This window comes from Sinohyriopsis cumingii, chromosome 17, assembly GCF_028554795.1.
Source record: "Sinohyriopsis cumingii isolate HCF-2022 chromosome 17, ASM2855479v2, whole genome shotgun sequence".
NCBI lineage: Eukaryota > Metazoa > Mollusca > Bivalvia > Unionida > Unionidae > Sinohyriopsis > Sinohyriopsis cumingii.
Window position 1 is genome coordinate 100,936,106 of NC_142977.1, and position 17,938 is coordinate 100,954,043.

Below are 17,938 nucleotides of genomic sequence, written 5' to 3' on the forward strand. Positions count from 1 at the left end.
AGAAGAGGAGGAGAGAAGAAAAAAAGAAGAGGAGGAAAAGGAAAGAGGAATGGCTGTACCACAGACACAACAAGGAAATTTCAGAATCCCAGAGACAGAAGATTGGAATTCTGAAGCCACTCATTCCGCCTCTGCACTCCCAGCAAAAAGAGTGAAAGGAGATTGGAGTCGAAGATGCGTTTGCGGTGCCAGGCCGGGGAGGTGCAACCATTAACCAGGTGCCCTGGAGTTCAAAACAAACAGCCCTTTTCAGGGCTACCCAATACTCTAGAAAAGATACAGTAATCCATTTGCCAATGTGTGTATGTAGAGTGGTGTGAATATAAACACTGACTTTTTTTTACTAGTGTGAGTGTATGTGTTTATGTATATGATCGTGTGTTTATAAGCGCTAGCATAGGTTAGTGTGGATAGTAGATTATTGGGATTTGATTTTAATGCTTTGCGTGTGTGCATGGTAGATTTTGGGTTTGTTTATTGCTGCTTCGCGTATGTGAATAGTAGATAATATGAGAAGAGAAAAGTAGGGGTGTTTTCCTTCACGTCCGCGCGTTTTAAGTGATGATCTAGGTAATATAAGATTCGGGTCTTAGGGGATGTTTTCCTTCACGTCCGCACTTTTCGTATAAGAACCCACAACGTTCGTCGTTCGCACCATTCTACAAAGAATAAAAAAGAAGATGGCTTCGAACCACATTGATAAAATGAAAAAATTGCAAGACGTCCTGGACAATTTGGGCATGATGGAGCAAATGTTAGTTAACCTAAACGAGGATCACTATTCTTATTGTCCCCATCGAGTGAAGATGGAGATCAACAATTTAAGAAAACTAAAGGAAATCATCAGTGATCTATTGAAAGAAATAAAGGAGGAGAAGGAGGATGAAGAGGAAAGGATAAGGATGAGAGCATGGAACGAAAAAATTGAAAAGGAAGAAGAAAATGAGAAGAGGAAGAAAGAAGAGGAGGAGAAGCAGAAAGAAGAGAAAAAGAAGAAAACGGAGGAAGAAAAGAAAGAAAAGAATAGAAAAAGTGTAGGACAGAAAATAAGAAGCTGGTGGAGAAATAGAAGAAATTAGAAGAAGAAGAAGAAAACCAAAGGCCCTTTTCAGGGCCACTCCAATATCTCGAAAAGACCTTGACTTTCATAGCCTACCCCTTTTTATTTTTTTTTAAAAAAAAAAATAGAGACCCCTCCCTGTTTCAATTTTCGCCTGTTCCATTTCCATAGACCCATCAGGTCGGGACCTTATTAAAATAGGGTCCTGACCCTGTTCCATTTGACGCTTAACAGTCCCAAATTCCCATGTTAAATTTACATTGACCCTATACAGTCCCAGGGTGGTTAATGTTAAATTTACATAGACCCTATACAGTTCCAGTGTTTTTGTCCATGCTAACTCCCATAGACCCTATATCGTCCCAGGGGTTTTGTCCATGGTAAATTTACATAGACCCTATATCGTCCCAGGGGTGTTTTTAATGCTAATTCCCATAGACCCTATATCGTCCCATATTACTACTGTAAACATTTCCTATTACAGTATATAAAAAAAAAATAAATGCAAATAATTGGAATCTTGTCTTGTAGCGAAGAGTGTTTAACCCTGAATTTATCTGTGCCAATAAAATCTCAAAGATTTTTCAAACAACCTAATCTCCTTAAGATGATCTGGTAAAAAAATCCATCAATTCAAAACATTTTCAAAAGAGTTTATTTAAATTTTGACAAAAGACCATCAAAATTATATACTGTTGTATAAACGAGGACTGAATTTTCTGTACAATCAACTTGTCTTCTTGTAATTCGTTAAACCAATCCCCAAACTTATTGATACAGGGGCTGGAATCGTTTTTTAATATATAATGCAAAGGACGACAATTCTCATTTCAGCTGAGATTCAACAATTTGGACTACAAATTTGGTTTAAACGAATAGCAGTTCGTTTTCTAATCCAGGTTTCCTCCGAATATTCTCACCACATTTTTTCATATTTGGACATTTAGGTTGGGGTGTGGGGTCCTTGCAATTGCATATCGAAATTTTGGAATTTGCCGCCACCGTGCGGTAGCGACACATGGTAATCGCTTACCAGCGGGCCTAGACAATTAAAATTTATGTTATATCGATTTATACCTGCATGAAATCGATAGGAAAATTATTTGTTTTCTCAGAAATGGTAAGTATTGTAATCGTTATGTCTTTAATCCGCTGACAGACTAGACGAAACTACGGCATCGATGAAATCTGACCCGGTACTTGCCATTTGCATTACTAGTCACTTCACAATCTCAAACGACACCAGAAGTCCATTAGTCACGTGATGTCAACAACAAACTCCATTTTAATGTTGTTGTAGAGAAATTCAATTATATTAAATGAAAGTCAGATACTTTTTGTAAAAACAAGCAATCTGGCCAGTCTGATTTATCAAGCAGAGAGCACATGTCAACGTGGTAGTCACGTGTTACAACAAAACGCCAGAAGTTGTTCTTGGAATATATAAATATGGAAAATTTTGTGTTCTTTCGTTTTTGTATTTTTATTACAACCAGTAGACGACTTTCATTTAATATATTTTTATTTTTTCTCTAAAACATTTGAAAATGTGGTTAGATTTGTGTACTCATGCGACTAGCAACGCAAATCGTGAGTACCAGGTAACATTTACTAAACACTGTAGTGTTATCTTGTCTTTCAGCAAATTATACACATAACGATTTTAATACTCACAATTTCTGAGAAAATAAGAAATTTTCATATCCATTTCATGCAAGTATCACTCGATCTAACAACGTTTAAAGTTTGCTAGGCCATCCGGTAAGCCGCTACGCTTTGCCACCACGATGTTTGCCTCTTGTGATGCTAGAGTGGTTTTCATACCTTCCACGTAAGGAAAGATATGGACATCGAGTTGACTTTGAAAATAAAAGTCTACTAAACGAATCTAATCCACTGAGCGTTTGGATTGACTCAGCATATATGTTTATTGCAAGCACCCAAAAATGACACATACTACACCCTTCGAATATTCTGGTTAGAACTCGATAAATTTAACTCATGATCAGTATAGTTACAACTCAATTACGTGATTGTTTCGGGTGTCAAGTGATTTTGGAAAATTCCCTGGTTTTTCCCGACTTTCATCAATATTTGCGAAATTTCAGGACTTTTCACGGTCGGGAAAAAATTATCATTTCTCCCGACTTTTACCCGATTTCCCGGTAGCGTGGGAACCCTGTGTAGGTTACTTTGGGGAAAAGCAGTAATTTACATTATGCCGTAATTTTACCTTATGGGTCCATCTGGGGACAAACGGGACTTTAAAATTACGGAATTTGACACGAGATTTTCCGTTTGTCCCTAGAGTGCCGTAGAAATTTATGGACAGATAGGTATATCAGGACACAAACAGAAATTTAATATTATACCGTTATCAACTATCCATAACTTAGTGATCGACGATCCAACACCCACTTATTGATTAATATTCAAAACCAACTTTTTAATACAATCCAACATCACTAGTACTATTCGACACACCTCTTTTTGATTACTATCACATCCACATTTTGATTACTATAAAACACCCAAGTTTAGATTCTATTCAGCACGCCTTGATTTTCTAGATATTTCGCCTCCTTATCAACCCCCAACTCCCCCAATGTCATTGTTATATTATGGCTAAAGGCATATCTCTAATTGATTTATTCTTGGTGATCTTTGTTACTACTGTATTCTCTAATTACATCATTATCATCATTGTTATCATCCGAGTATTCACAACTCGTTTCATTATGTGTACTAAGTGTTCTTGCCAACGCCAGAAACTTCATTTTTCCTGCACAATATCAAATAATTACTACTCATGCTTTTTCCCGTAAACTTAGTAATGTTTACACCATTGCTGCTCCAAGATAATTCCCAAGCTGGTTAAATTTATCAATATACTCTTGATACGTGTTTGAAAAATCATAAATTTATTTAGCCTCTTCGACAAATCTGTATTTAGTGAAACAGCAATGTTATCTTTTCTCTGACATTATACATACTCTACTTCACTGCGAGTTTTATGCCAGAATTTGAGACAATCATAAATTTTGCCCAAATACTATATGCATCTATCAGAGAATTTTTTGCCATTATTTATGACACAGCAATTGGTTCATATATTTCCACACAATCTCTGCCAAAATCAATGTAAAATATTCTGCCACAGAGAAAATAAAACATTATAGTGGCAATCCATAATCCTCTCTTTACTACAATAGTAACTGGTCACCTAGAAAAGTGTTGTATAGCCACAATAAATAATACAGGCCTGACTGAAAACTTCACTTCTATACATGGGCTGTGTATGTGTGTAGTACAATAGTGGTCAGTTTGTTTGCTGCATATGTTTGTGTATGTGTACTGCATAGAATGATAATAGTGGTTTGATCGGGGTCAAAGTCTTCTATCCTCTTGCATGGGCACCTGTTGGCATCTTTACACATGCAGGCTCACGTGCATATGAATACAAATCATGAAGCATTAGAGGGCTTTCACCTATATAATTGCCAGTAATACAAAAAAGGCAGAACACCCATACTCACACTACTAGTGCTATTTTCTCTCTTTAAATAATCATATCATGATGTGTTTCTACTCATCAGCCATTGAAATAAACTCTGTATAGGGCCAAATTATCCTCAACTCATATTTATGTATAAGTTCCTACAGATATAAACATATTCTGTTGCACAAGTCATTTTGTGATCCTTATCTTTTCTCTTTCTGTCCCTTTATTTTATTCTTGTACTTATTATCATATATATTAATCTATTTGAAAAAGCTGACGACACAAATGCTCAAGCAAATAATTAACACTTCTAGAAATTATATATACTGCCCTGTGTATATTTATCAGTTACACTGTGTTTGTCCAAAAATTACAAACAAATAGTACAATTATCTGAGAATGAACATTGTAAAGCAATACCTTTGTTTTGCTTTGTTGAGTGGATGACACATAATAAATTTCTAAAAAAAGAACACAAGCTGATATTCATATTTCTTTCTTTAATTCCATGGCTAGCAAAAAGAAACTTCATTGTGAATTTACATTTTGAAAATATACCTCATTCATACATGTTTTATGAGATTATAAATGATTAAATAGACTACATGTGGCTGATACAGCCATATTAGTCTAATGTAAATATTATTTGCAATGAATATTTGTTTCAAAGATTATAAGAATACAATCAATGGAGAAAAGTCTATATACTTCAGAAGGGCCAAGATCCTGATAGCTGCTACCTTAATGCTATTAAAATGGTCACAACACTGAAACGAACGTTACAAAACACAAAACCAAAACAAATCTAACCAAAGAGGATCACTGAGTTTCAACTAAAAAAAAGGTTGTGGTTTGCACACCACTGCATGCATACATTATCCAGGGAATTTTACGGAAATCAAAATGATCCTGTCATGCATTATTCATCTCCACCAATAGACCTTTCCGATATTTGCTCCTAGACCTTTCAGGTATTTGCTCCAAATGCCATATACATATATCTTATGTCTGACTGACATGTCAAATTGGTTTCTTGCTGGAACCTCCTTGTTTTTGTGCCATCTCAAGATGTTCTTAATGACCACACCTGAATCTAGCATTTTTAAACAGTATAAAAAAAGTGAACCAGATGTTTTATTGACTTTAAGCACCAACAGCACACACACACACACCCACCTGACTCCCCCGATGAATGTCAGCAGTCAAAACAGTTACATATCTTGCCACTATGAACCAAGCTTTGTAAAAATTAGTCATATACTAAAAAGCATGATTTTGACAACAATATGTTGGTCCCTTTTTTGCAATTTTTTTATCTTTATAACTTTAAATCTTTATAAGTTAGAACTTATGATCAGCAGTAGCATGTATCCCTCTAACTCATATACTAAGCCCCATGTACAACACAAAGTTAACCCGTGGAGGGTAACCAATACAAATATGCAACATATGCAGTATATAATACAAAACATGTATCACTCAATAAATATATTTATTCCTACTTCCAACAGAACCAGTCAGAACTGGGTGTATCTATCACAGTGACTTGTTTGGTTGTATGAGTGAAATAATCACTTGAACATAAACACAACCAAAAATATTACATTTAACATAACACATTTCAAGAAAGTCATAGAAGCATCAAATATCGGTCACTGAGACATCTTATTGCAAGAGTCCTGTTATAATTGCATGCATTTAACATGTGGAAAACAAAAGTTACCATAAGCAAATTCAAAAGCTGATGCCAGAAAAAGATGAAATATAGGTCACTGAGACATCTTTTTGCAAATTCAAAAGCTGATGACAGAAAAGCCGAAATATAGGTCATGATATACTTCTTTTTTTGTAAGGGTGTTGTACTAGCAGAGATGCATAATATCACCAATTTCACAATTCTAGCAAAGAAAGGAAAATTAAATTAAAAAAATGTAACCCAAGACAATGAAGTTTAAAATATGGGTCATAATGACCTAATCAATAAGGAAACAGATGTATTCCTTGCCAAGTTTCATGATTCTATATAAGATAAAAATATATAGCATGCAAATAAACCTATGTGGTCATGAACTAAATGTAAAATAAGCCAGCAAAATGTGAAATGAAGCTCGTACTGACCTTTTTTGTATGGGTGTGGTACTATTAAAGACATATACAATCATCATGTTTAATGATTCTAACATGAACAGTTAAAACACAAAAGTTTCGTAATTCTAGGTATGGCAAGAGTCCAAAAGCCTGTGGTCATAAGCTAATCACTAAATCTAACTCAGTGAAAGGTGAAATACAGGTCAAAGTGACCCACTTTTGTTCGAAAAGTGTGGTAACTGATATACAAATAAATTAAGTACTTTAACGATTCTAGCATCTGCAACACTTGAGAGCAAACATACAACATAAAACTGAACACAAGGCAGAAAATATGAAAAATGGGTCATAGTGACCTACATTTGTGATGATGGTGTAGTACTAATGAAGATGCATTCCCTCACCAAGTTTTACAATTCTAGATATAACAGTATGCATACATGGTGCAAAATACTGACACAAATGCAAAAACTGACAATGTACAAATAATGTAGATATATGTACAAAGCTCGAAGCATTAGGTTCTTCCCGATGGGGAGGTGTTACGAAATCCATCCCAGACCTAGGAACAAATAAAATCGTAAAAATGAAGTGAGGCTGTATTTATGCCTGTACTTTTATATGTGCAGATCCTGATGCAAAGGGTACTACAACAGCTCTCCTCTACATCAATAGAGATGAGCTATTTAAAATTAAAACAAAAAGATAAAATTTTAGACATATCCAAACATCATCACTGTCATAGCAACTTTTAATTGCTAAAGAAATCAAAAGAACAATGTAAGGCACATGCTCAAAGGAGAGTCTGTGTATGCTTTAATTTCTATCAATTTAAAGATACAACGTTTTTCACTAATTCTCCACAACTTTTGTCCGCTTCTCTTCCTTTAACATCTACAAAGTTACTAATTGTTTCTGACCAGGCAATCTGTTTGGTTATTACTGAAAACAAGAATTTGTGATTTTGATCTTTTTTAATTCATATTATTTTGTGCATTTCCGGGATTCAAATATTAAGAAAACATGACAGGATATTTTGAACTTAAGCCTAACAATGGGACAAACATTTCTGTTCTTTAAAACTAAACATTCAATATGACAGCACTGTGCCCTATTTAAATCCTGCGATGGTAGCAATTATTAGGCAGCTGCAGCATCAGGAAAGGATTGACTGTTATGAAGTCAATTCAGGTTAGTGAAGGCATTTATGGATTTATTTTTAAATGGCAATTAATCCCCTTGAGCTAAAGTAGATATTAAAATATAAATCAGATATTAATCCCTGTGCAATGAAATGCTGATTAAGCAAAAAACTGGCTGGCATAATCTTTTTATCAATATTGTGTGAAATTTGTACAACTGCTTAAAAACCTACTGTAATTTCTTAAAATAAGCTCATGGAAATAAAAGAATAATGGCAAATAAGGTACAATAAGGAAGAATACTAATGTGGTTACAATCTTAAAAATCCGTTACACATTTTGTATCCTTTTTCCTGAGAATGCAGTGTATTATATCAAAAAACATTCATATCCCTTTTAAATTTCTTGAACCGAAATTATATGGTAAAGTTTGAGCCAGACCTTTCCACCACTGTGTCTGCTGATACTCTTGAACAGAGATTATATGGTAAAGTTTGTGCCAGACATTTCCACTATTATGGCTACTGATACTCTTGAAAGGGAAGACATTTGCAGGCATCTTTAAAAGAGTCTCTTCAGAATGCAAACAGACTTTATTTTGTTTTTTTTTTATTGACAAGATTTATTTATATTAAGGGGTGACCAGCAAGTGTGTACAAGATTTCCATATGCACTGTTTGGCATTTATTTATTGTACTAATGGTTTCCATTTAGTATATGCTTTTTTATATATGTACTAATGGTTTCTATTTAGTGTGTGGTGCTTACATATGTACTAATGGTGTTCAATATAGTGTGTGGTGTTTATATATATACTAATGGTTTCCATATGCACTGTCTGTTTTTTCTACACGTACCAATACTTTTCATATTCACCTGTGATGCTAACAAGAAATCATTACATTTTTACATAGGATTCACACAAACACTCAAATGACAATACATATTGGTAAGAATAATGAATAAATACATATGTTAAATACAATTCTTTTACAACAGAATTTATTAAATGTTTAAAGAAAATGCAAAGTGTCCTTTACATGGAATGCGAATAGGTCTTGGACACAAAGGTGAATGCCCTCTATCCATATTAAATACGACAGTTTTATGTACAGCATTCATCTAAATATAATGGACGTATAACTGTGTCGAAGTTTAGGCTCAGATTTCTCATCACTTAAAGCATCAGACGATCCGAATAAATCTTAATGCTTTCTTACCTAAAATCAATAGATGAAGAGAAAAGCAGAGCAGACCCTGGTTTGCTAGAATGTAATATAAGAACAGATCTGGCTTGATCCTGTTTAGAGATGTTCTAATTGAGAGATGTCTCAGAGATATGTTTCATTACATAATAGTTTCATCACACATTAGAATGTATAAACGAGGGGAAATAACAGGAAAAGTACAAATAAAACATTGAGATTCAAGCATGAAATTTCTCTCTCTCTCTCTCTCATATATTAACTTCATTTAAAAAGTTTGGAAATGACTGCTTAATGTACATAGGTTTGTTTCATATATTCCTGAGAACACTTTGTAGAACCATGTGATGACATATATCAGGGGAGATTACTGACAGACTAAAAACAAAGAGTCTATTCATCCTTTGATCCATTATTATTTCTGGTCTTTACCTGTACATCATTGAATTTTTTTTATTCCTTCTCTTCTTTAACAGAAAACAGATATTCTTAATAAAAAGCGAAATAAATTCAGTAATTCAAAAGGTTCATTTACCAAATATGTTTTATACATATATTTTTTACAGCAGTAGTATTCTATTACAAGGCAATATATATATATATATATATATATATATATATATATATATATATATATATATATATATATATACACACACACACACACACACACACACACCAAGTAAAACATCTATTCAACTGAACTGTAATGCTTAGATGTTTATCTTTTTCTTACATAAATATATATTTAGTAAAACTTAGCAACACGTAAAATTACCTGAGTGTAAAATAGTCTTCCATAAGCTTGCATTGTTTTCCTATATACAACATCTTTTACAATTTTTCTTGTTGTGAAAGCAGTGGAAACAGACACTGATGATAACAAAATATAGAATTTGACAGCAGGCAAAACGTAGCAAAAATCTATAGAACTTGGGTCAAGTACAACTACAAATAATCATTAAAACAGAATTTAAATTTCGACATTTTATGTCACCATTAATGACTAATGTCTTATTCTTCACTGAAAAGTTTTCAAGAAAAGAATTTTTCTAAAATCCTGATTAAGAAATACTTCATTTAATTATAATAAAGACATCATCAGTGCTACAAATATAAACAAAAAAATATTAAAATGTTTTAGGGAACAAAACAAATTTCTTAAATAGGAATAAAAATGTTCAGTTTTTGTCGCTGAATAAAACCATTATTGGTGATAAGCACTATAAGCAGATTATCAATATTACTGATATGCAATATACACTGATAACCAAAATAACTGATAATTACTACAAGATAATTACCTAAAATTATAATTAACATGCACTATAAACTAATAACCATTATAGCTGTATAGGCACTGTAAAATTGTAGAAATAATGTTTTTCAATAAATAATTTAGGAATCAACAACTGCTTTAAAAATGAAGTAAAATACTTTTATTTTATCACAGCCTAAATGCTCCTGCACTCAAATTCTGACAGTGGAAACATTTTTTGTGGAGGCAGCAATGCCCATCCCTATCCTATTATGTAACACTGCTCTGAAAGCTTTCTGGTCAAAACTCTCATGGCCGTAACGTTCTCTGATCTCGTCTCGGAGTCGCTGAGTGGCATAGGCCATGTGACGTGACTGAAAGGTGTAAAAGATCGATATTTAAATAATTCTAATCATTTAGATTTATTCGTTTTTGAAACTTTACTAAATTTGTAATAATATTTTAAATGAATAAATATGAGATACATTTTATGTCACAAATCTAATGAATTGTTTGTTGAATGAGAATTTTTTTACCGTTGTTTCATATCCTTTAATTTTACTTGTTCTAGTGTTTGCTATCTTGCATGTTGTATACAGTATATAAATACTGACTTTTATTTTTACCTGCCGAGCATCTGCATCATGACCATGCACCATATGACATATATTAGGCTGTATTTCCACTAAAATTAGCTTTTCTTTAATATTTTAACACCTTTATTTTTTCAAATTAAAAAAAGGTTTTTGCAGACAGAACAAGATTTGGTTGAAATTTTTTAAGTTCAAAGGGATTAAAAATCCTCAGTTGGATAGTAACTGTGCCAGGTAAATACCTTTCAAGACAGGAGGTGGGATATGATTCATAATGGAATGGGTCCACATTATAGACTCCAAAGGATATATTTAACAAACCATACCTGTTCTATAGTAAGGTCTTTTTCTTTCTGTATAAGATTTGTCTTCTTCTCCTTTTTGCCCAGGTTATTTTCTGTATACCTCTGCCATTCTTCAACCTCTTCTTGAATCCTGCGGTAAAACAAATGAAAGTAAAATAAATTCTTGGTTCCACAGAATGTTAAGTCATTCACAGTGCTATTATTATTAATATCACCATGTCCGTCTGTCAGCATGTCCATAATAATTATTTCTTTGCCTGTTTATAAAAATTGCCTGTACGGTTGGTTGGTTTTGTCTTTTAATGGTCATCTCAATACATGATTAGCCATTGCATGCCAGGGAAATGGAGCCAACTACCTTTCCTGAAGGCACATAAAGGCAGCTGACCTAAGCTGGACCTGTCCAGGTTTCCAATCTACGACCCTTGGATTATGCGTTTGATGGATACAATGTCTCTCTTTTCCTTTCAGGAGCATGACCATCAAACTGTTTAAGGTATTTCAACTAAACTTGGCATACAAGTAAAGCAAGTCGCACAGAGCATCATTTTGATAATTATAATCTAATGCATTCAGTATGTTTTTAGTTACCATGGAAACAAAGTGTAGCAGAAGTAGTATCTAACTGACAGTTCTGAAACATAGTGTATGCATAAATGTATGTAGTGTATAAGCTGAGAGTTTGCACTATAAGATACAAGAATAAATACATGTAGTGTATACATTGAGAGTTCTCTACTTTAAGCTCCAAGCACAAGAACATGTAGTGTATACACTAAGGGTTCGTGACTATAATACCATCATAAGCACATGTAGTTTATAAACTGCGAGTTCTGAAAAATAAGCAACATGCATAAGTACATGTGTATACACTGTGAGTTCTGGAAAATAAGGTACATGCATAAGTACATGTGTATACACTGAGAGTTTTGGACTGTTTGATACCATCATAAGTACATGCAGTGTATACACTGAGAGTTCTAGAAAATAAGGTACATGTATAAGTACATGTAGTGTATACACTGAGAGTTCTGGACTTTAAGCCATAAGCACAAGTACATGTAATGTATACAATGAGAGTTCTGGACTGTTTGATACTATAAGTACATGTAGTGTATATACTGAGAGTTCCAGACTTTAAGCTACATGCATAAGTACATGTAGTGTATACACTGAGAGTTCTGGAAAATAAGGCACATGCATAAGTACATGTAGTGTATACACTGAGAGTTCTGGAAAATAAGGCACATGCATAAGTACATGTAGTGTATACACTGAGAGTTCTGGAAAATAAGGCACATGCATAAGTACATGTAGTGTATACACTGAGAGTTCTGGAAAATAAGGCACATGCATAAGTACATGTAGTGTATACACTGAGGGTTCTGGAAAATAAGGCACATGCATAAGTACATGTAGTGTATACACTGAGAGTTCTGGAAAATAAGGCACATGCATAAGTACATGTAGTGTATACACTGAGAGTTCTGGAAAATAAGGCACATGCATAAGTACATGTAGTGTATACACTGAGAGTTCTAGAAAATAGGGTACATGCATAAGTACATGTAGTGTATACACTAAGAGTTCTGGACTTTAAGCTACAATCACAAGTACATGTAGTGTATACAATGAGAGTTCTGGACTGTTTGATACTATAAGTACATGTAGTGTATATGCTGAGAGTTCCGGACTTTAAGCTACATGCATAAGTACATGTAGTGTATACACTGAGAGTTCTGGAAAATAAGGTACATGCATAAGTACATGTGTATACACTGAGAGTTGTGCACTGTTTGATACTATCATAAGTACATGTAGTGTATATACTGAGAGTTCTATACTTTAAGCTACATGCGTAAGTACATGTAGTGTATACACTGAGAGTTCTGGAAAATAAGGTACATGCATAAGTACATGTAGTGTATACACTGAGAGTTCTGGAAAATAAGGTACATGCATAAGTACATGTGTATGCACTGAGAGTTCTGGAAAATAAGGTACATGCATAAGTACATGTAGTGTATACACTGAGAGTTCTGGAAAATAAGGCACATGCATAAGTACATGTGTATACACTGAGAGTTCTGGAAAATAAGGTACATGCATAAGTACATGTAGTGTATACACTGAGAGTTCTGGAAAATAAGGCACATGCATAAGTACATGTAGTGTATACACTGAGAGTTCTGGAAAATAAGGTACATGCATAAGTACATGTAGTGTATACACTGAGAGTTCTGGAAAATAAGGTACATGCATAAGTACATGTGTATACACTGAGAGTTCTGGAAAATAAGGCACATGCATAAGTACATGTAGTGTATACACTGAGAGTTCTGGAAAATAAGGTACATGCATAAGTACATGTGTATACACTGAGAGTTCTGGAAAATAAGGCACATGCATAAGTACATGTGTATACACTGAGAGTTCTGGACTGTTTGATACTATCATAAGTACATGTAGTGTAAACACTGAGAGTTCTGGACTGTTTGATACTAACATAAGTACATGTAGTGTATATACTGAGAGTTCTATACTTTAAGCTACATGCATAAGTACATGCAGTGTATACACTAAGAGTTCTGGATTTTAAGCTACAATCACAAGTACATGTAGTGTATACAATGAGAGTTCTGGACTGTTTGATACTATCATAAGTACATCACGTGACAAAATCACTTCCTTTAAAAACACACAGCAATTTGTTTAGATGCATAAAAAATTGTTTTATCAGTATTATAGTTGGCAACATGAATAACTTACTGCAAAAAGATCAACAAGTCATCGAGGAAAAGAAAAATTCACAGTTTAGAAGAGAAAGTGAAAGTAATTCAACTGACCGATAAGGGCCGGGGGGGGGCGAGGAACCTTGCAGAAAACTAGTGTCAGAAAGACTCAGATAAACAATATTGTGAAAGATAAGGAAACAATTCTGCAGAAGTGGGAAGGGGAAGTGGACATAGAAAGGAAGATTGTTTGAGTGTTTGAGCCAGGAGATGTTTGTATCCTGATTTGAATAACAAGAAAAAGCAACAGTTTTGTCAGTTGAATTGGGATATGATGACTTTATTGCAAGTAATGTACGGTTACACATATTTCATGTGTGACACAATATTAAGTGTTCTGCCCTTAGTGGACAATCAGCTGATGTTAATAATAAAGTTGTCGAAGATTGGAACAAAAGATTAAATGATATATGCAGGGGATATGATAACAAGGATGTTTTTAATTGTGACGAGACTGTTGGTTTGTTTAGACTGTTACCAACAAAGTGACAGATGATGTGATCTGTAACATAATTATAAAGACAGTTTTAAAACTATATCAATGGTTATTCATAACATTCTTTTGAAAATGATGAAACAGTTTGTTTTACATTTATTTCACAACATGCATGTGATTTTTTAATGAAAATATTTAATGTTTTAGAATTAAATGTACTTGTGACTTTCTTCATATGTATTTACTATTCACATTTGTCATCCCCCTCTATAAAGGCCACCCTCATCATAAGGCCACTTCCCTGCTGCAATTGGGGTGGCCTTATAAGAGGGGGACCACTGTACATGTAGTGTATATACTGAGTGTTCTGGACTTTAAGCTACATGCAAAAGTACATGCAGTGTATACAATGAGAGTTCTGGACTGTTTGATACCATCATAAGTACATGTAGTGTATACATTGAGAGTTCTAGAAAATAAGGTACATGCATAAGTACATGTGTATCCACTGAGAGTTCTGGACTGTTTGATACCATCATAAGTACATGTAGTGTATATACTGAGAGTTCCAGACTTTAGGCTACAAGCATAAGTACATGTAGTGTATACACTGAGATTTCTGGACAACAAGATACATGCATAAGTTCATGTAGTGTAAATATTGAGAGTTCTAGACCATATGATACCATCATAAGTACATGTAGTGTATACAATGAGAGTTCTGGACCATAAGGTAAGTTAATAAGCAGGAAGGTGATTCTTGCTTTCTAATGATTCCATCAAAAAATCTATAAAAAAAAAAAGAAATATATTATACTTTTTAATATTCTTCTTCAGTTTTTTCTCTTTCTGGATTCTGTCCTCATGGACTTTTCTTGCCTTCATCACTGTACTCCTTGACACAGAATTCTTGACTTGTTTCTCAACCTATCATGATACAGATTGAAAATTACTCACTAATGATGTAAAAAAAGGCTTTTTCTAATGGCAGAATGATATATTTCAGGAAGTGCCAATAAGGATGATGACTTTACTAATAGAAAGTACATTGTCAGTAACATTGATATTTGGCATAGCAAAATCACCATTCTGGAATATAGTCCCCATTATAATGTGAAAAAAAAACAATTATGTTAAAAAATGATATAAACTGTCATTTGTGTGGCTCTGTGACAATGTTTAACGTGTACATAAATACTGTCTATTGCTGTCACACACTTTTCATACAAAATGGGGGATATTAAATTGGACCTGTATGTCTGCTTGTCTTCCGTGTGTCCATACATCAATCCATCACATTTACATTTCCACGCCATAACTCTTCAATATTTTTAGTTTTCAACTAAATTTCTTATGCAGCCTAACAGAGATAAGAACTTGTCTGAGTCTGAGCATCAGTATTTTATGTCATTATTTAGCACAGTTACAGCCCCTGATTGTTAGACCTAACCAATTTTATTTCCACAGTATTTATGGATTTCAACCACATTTAGGAATGCAGCTTGACTTTATCAGATCTTGGCATAGTGCAATTGTGAGTGTTCTGCATAATTGCTCCACAGAGATTGCAGTCCCCACATGTCAGACCTATCTACTTTCATTCCTGCACAATAAGTTTGAATTTTGATCAAAATTTGTCACTTCTGCAATATATCCACTTTTCAAAAGAATCAAATCATAATAACATCACAATGTTTACACTGTTTCTGATCTATCACAACAAAGTATGCTCAAGACATGTGCCTGGTCCAAGGCTACTGGTATATGAACATTCCATTTTTTTCCCCACTGACAACTAGACTGACACCATTTATGTTTAACATGCATTGATTGAAATATAATTATGCTGAGGTCACAGACTATTCTGTTAAACATGCTGCTCTGTATTAGTGCTTCATACTGCAGTGAACTGGAAACATATACATGTGCTACATGTGGAGTGGAGGGTGGTTTCACAGTTTCATCTCTGTACAATAACTCTTTAAATTATTATTAATTATTATTATTAATATTAAATTATATTAACAAAATTGGCAGGCAGTAGTAATAACATTTTCCAATATATGATGCTTTCATAGTGACATCATAGCTTGTAACATTCAGTTTTGAAAAATCTGGATCCACCTCCTGGTTGGCCCCAACTAAAAATGTCCATGTACTTTAACACTGATTTTAACTCATGTATTTCCTGGGTTGGTTATGTAAAGATCTTGCAAGGATAATTCATCAATGAGCTAGCAATATAATCAGAATAACTGCCATTGAAAGGTACACATTACATTATCAAGTTTTGAACAGTGACACCTATAGTGGAAACAGTTGGTATTACATCCTTACATAACCAGTATGACTTGTATTTTAGATGAATTTAAGTCCCTGACTGTCAGATCCACCCATTTTCATTTCAGCAAAATAACTTAGGTGTTATTGCATTTCATTATGGAATGCTTCTTTATACTTATGATACCTTGGATGAGTTTGATTGTCAACATTCTGCATCATTTAGTGGAGTATAACATTTTGACTGACAGTGACACCAATTTCTTTCCCACGCAATAAAGCCCATAACTTTTATTATCTTCCAACCAAAGTCAGCAGACAGATGATACTGATGAGACATCTGCTGTACTTTATTGTCAATATTCATAATTTAGTGGAGTTATTTCCCCTGATCATTGGACTGGTTCACTTTCATTTCCATACAACAACTCTGCTGGATTGAAAATAAAATTGGAGCAGCTTTATATTGATAGTGAAATAGGTCAGTTTAATTATCAGCTATCCATGTCATCATTTATCTGAATTATAACCCATGGTTTTTGGATTCATTCACTTTCATTTCTGTACCATGTCCAGACCGCTCTGGTGGCCTAGTGGTTAGAGTGTTTGTCTTGGATGCAGGAGGTTGTGGGTTTAAACTCCCTCAGAGTAATACCAAAGACTTTTAAAAATGGTAGTAACAGTTGCATCACTAGGCACTCAGCATTAAGATGTTAGTTTTAGAACTGGTTGGCCTGGTATCTCTCTCTCTCTCTCTCTCACACACACACACACACAATGACTGCCTAATTAGACTCAAATTTAGTAGGCACTTTCACAATAATGAGACCTCATTCAAGTTTGACTGTCAGTGTAGTGTAGCTCAGGTACATGCTCAGCATTTTGTCTTCGAGTCAAGATAGCCCTTAATTGATAAATTTGCCCAATCTGCACTCTACACAATAACTGCCTGTCGGCTAACGTTGGTACGTGAGAAAGCCTGCCAGTAGCTTCTCGTGGGTCGGTGGTTCTTCCCGGGTTTTCCAGGGTTCTTCCTCCACCAATTATACTGGCCGCCTTGTATAGCCTGTCTTGTACTGAAAAATGGCGTTAAACCCTACAACAACAACAACAATAACTGCCTGCATTCCTTTTGGATTCTGATGAAATCCAGTATAAAACTTTATGACAACTTGGCTGTAGTTCATATCTTAGCATTTAACCTTCATCATGATTTTTGGACCCACTCACTGCAGAATTTAAAATGATATAACTTCATTGAATTGGATTATCAGCTT

At 34.2% G+C, this 17,938-nt stretch overlaps 1 protein-coding gene across 4 annotated transcripts in view; it reads right to left on the reverse strand.

Moving 5' to 3' along the window:
* Window positions 1-5,047: 5,047 nt before the first annotated feature.
* The window catches only part of LOC149779551 (uncharacterized), a 58,563-nt gene continuing 45,672 nt past the window's right edge, over window positions 5,048-17,938 (reverse strand). For 3 of the 4 annotated variants that reach the window (XM_089940266.1, XM_089940267.1, XM_089940265.1), the window contains 3 exons: window positions 15,199-15,308; window positions 11,175-11,283; window positions 5,048-10,629 (listed from right to left, as the gene is read on the reverse strand). In XM_089940266.1, the coding sequence (XP_089796392.1) occupies window positions 10,468-10,629; window positions 11,175-11,283; window positions 15,199-15,308 (381 nt within the window). In that variant the 3' untranslated portion in view covers window positions 5,048-10,467. The remainder of the gene's footprint in view (window positions 10,630-11,174; window positions 11,284-15,198; window positions 15,309-17,938) is intronic. The other variant, XR_016415673.1, reaches the window with a different exon arrangement.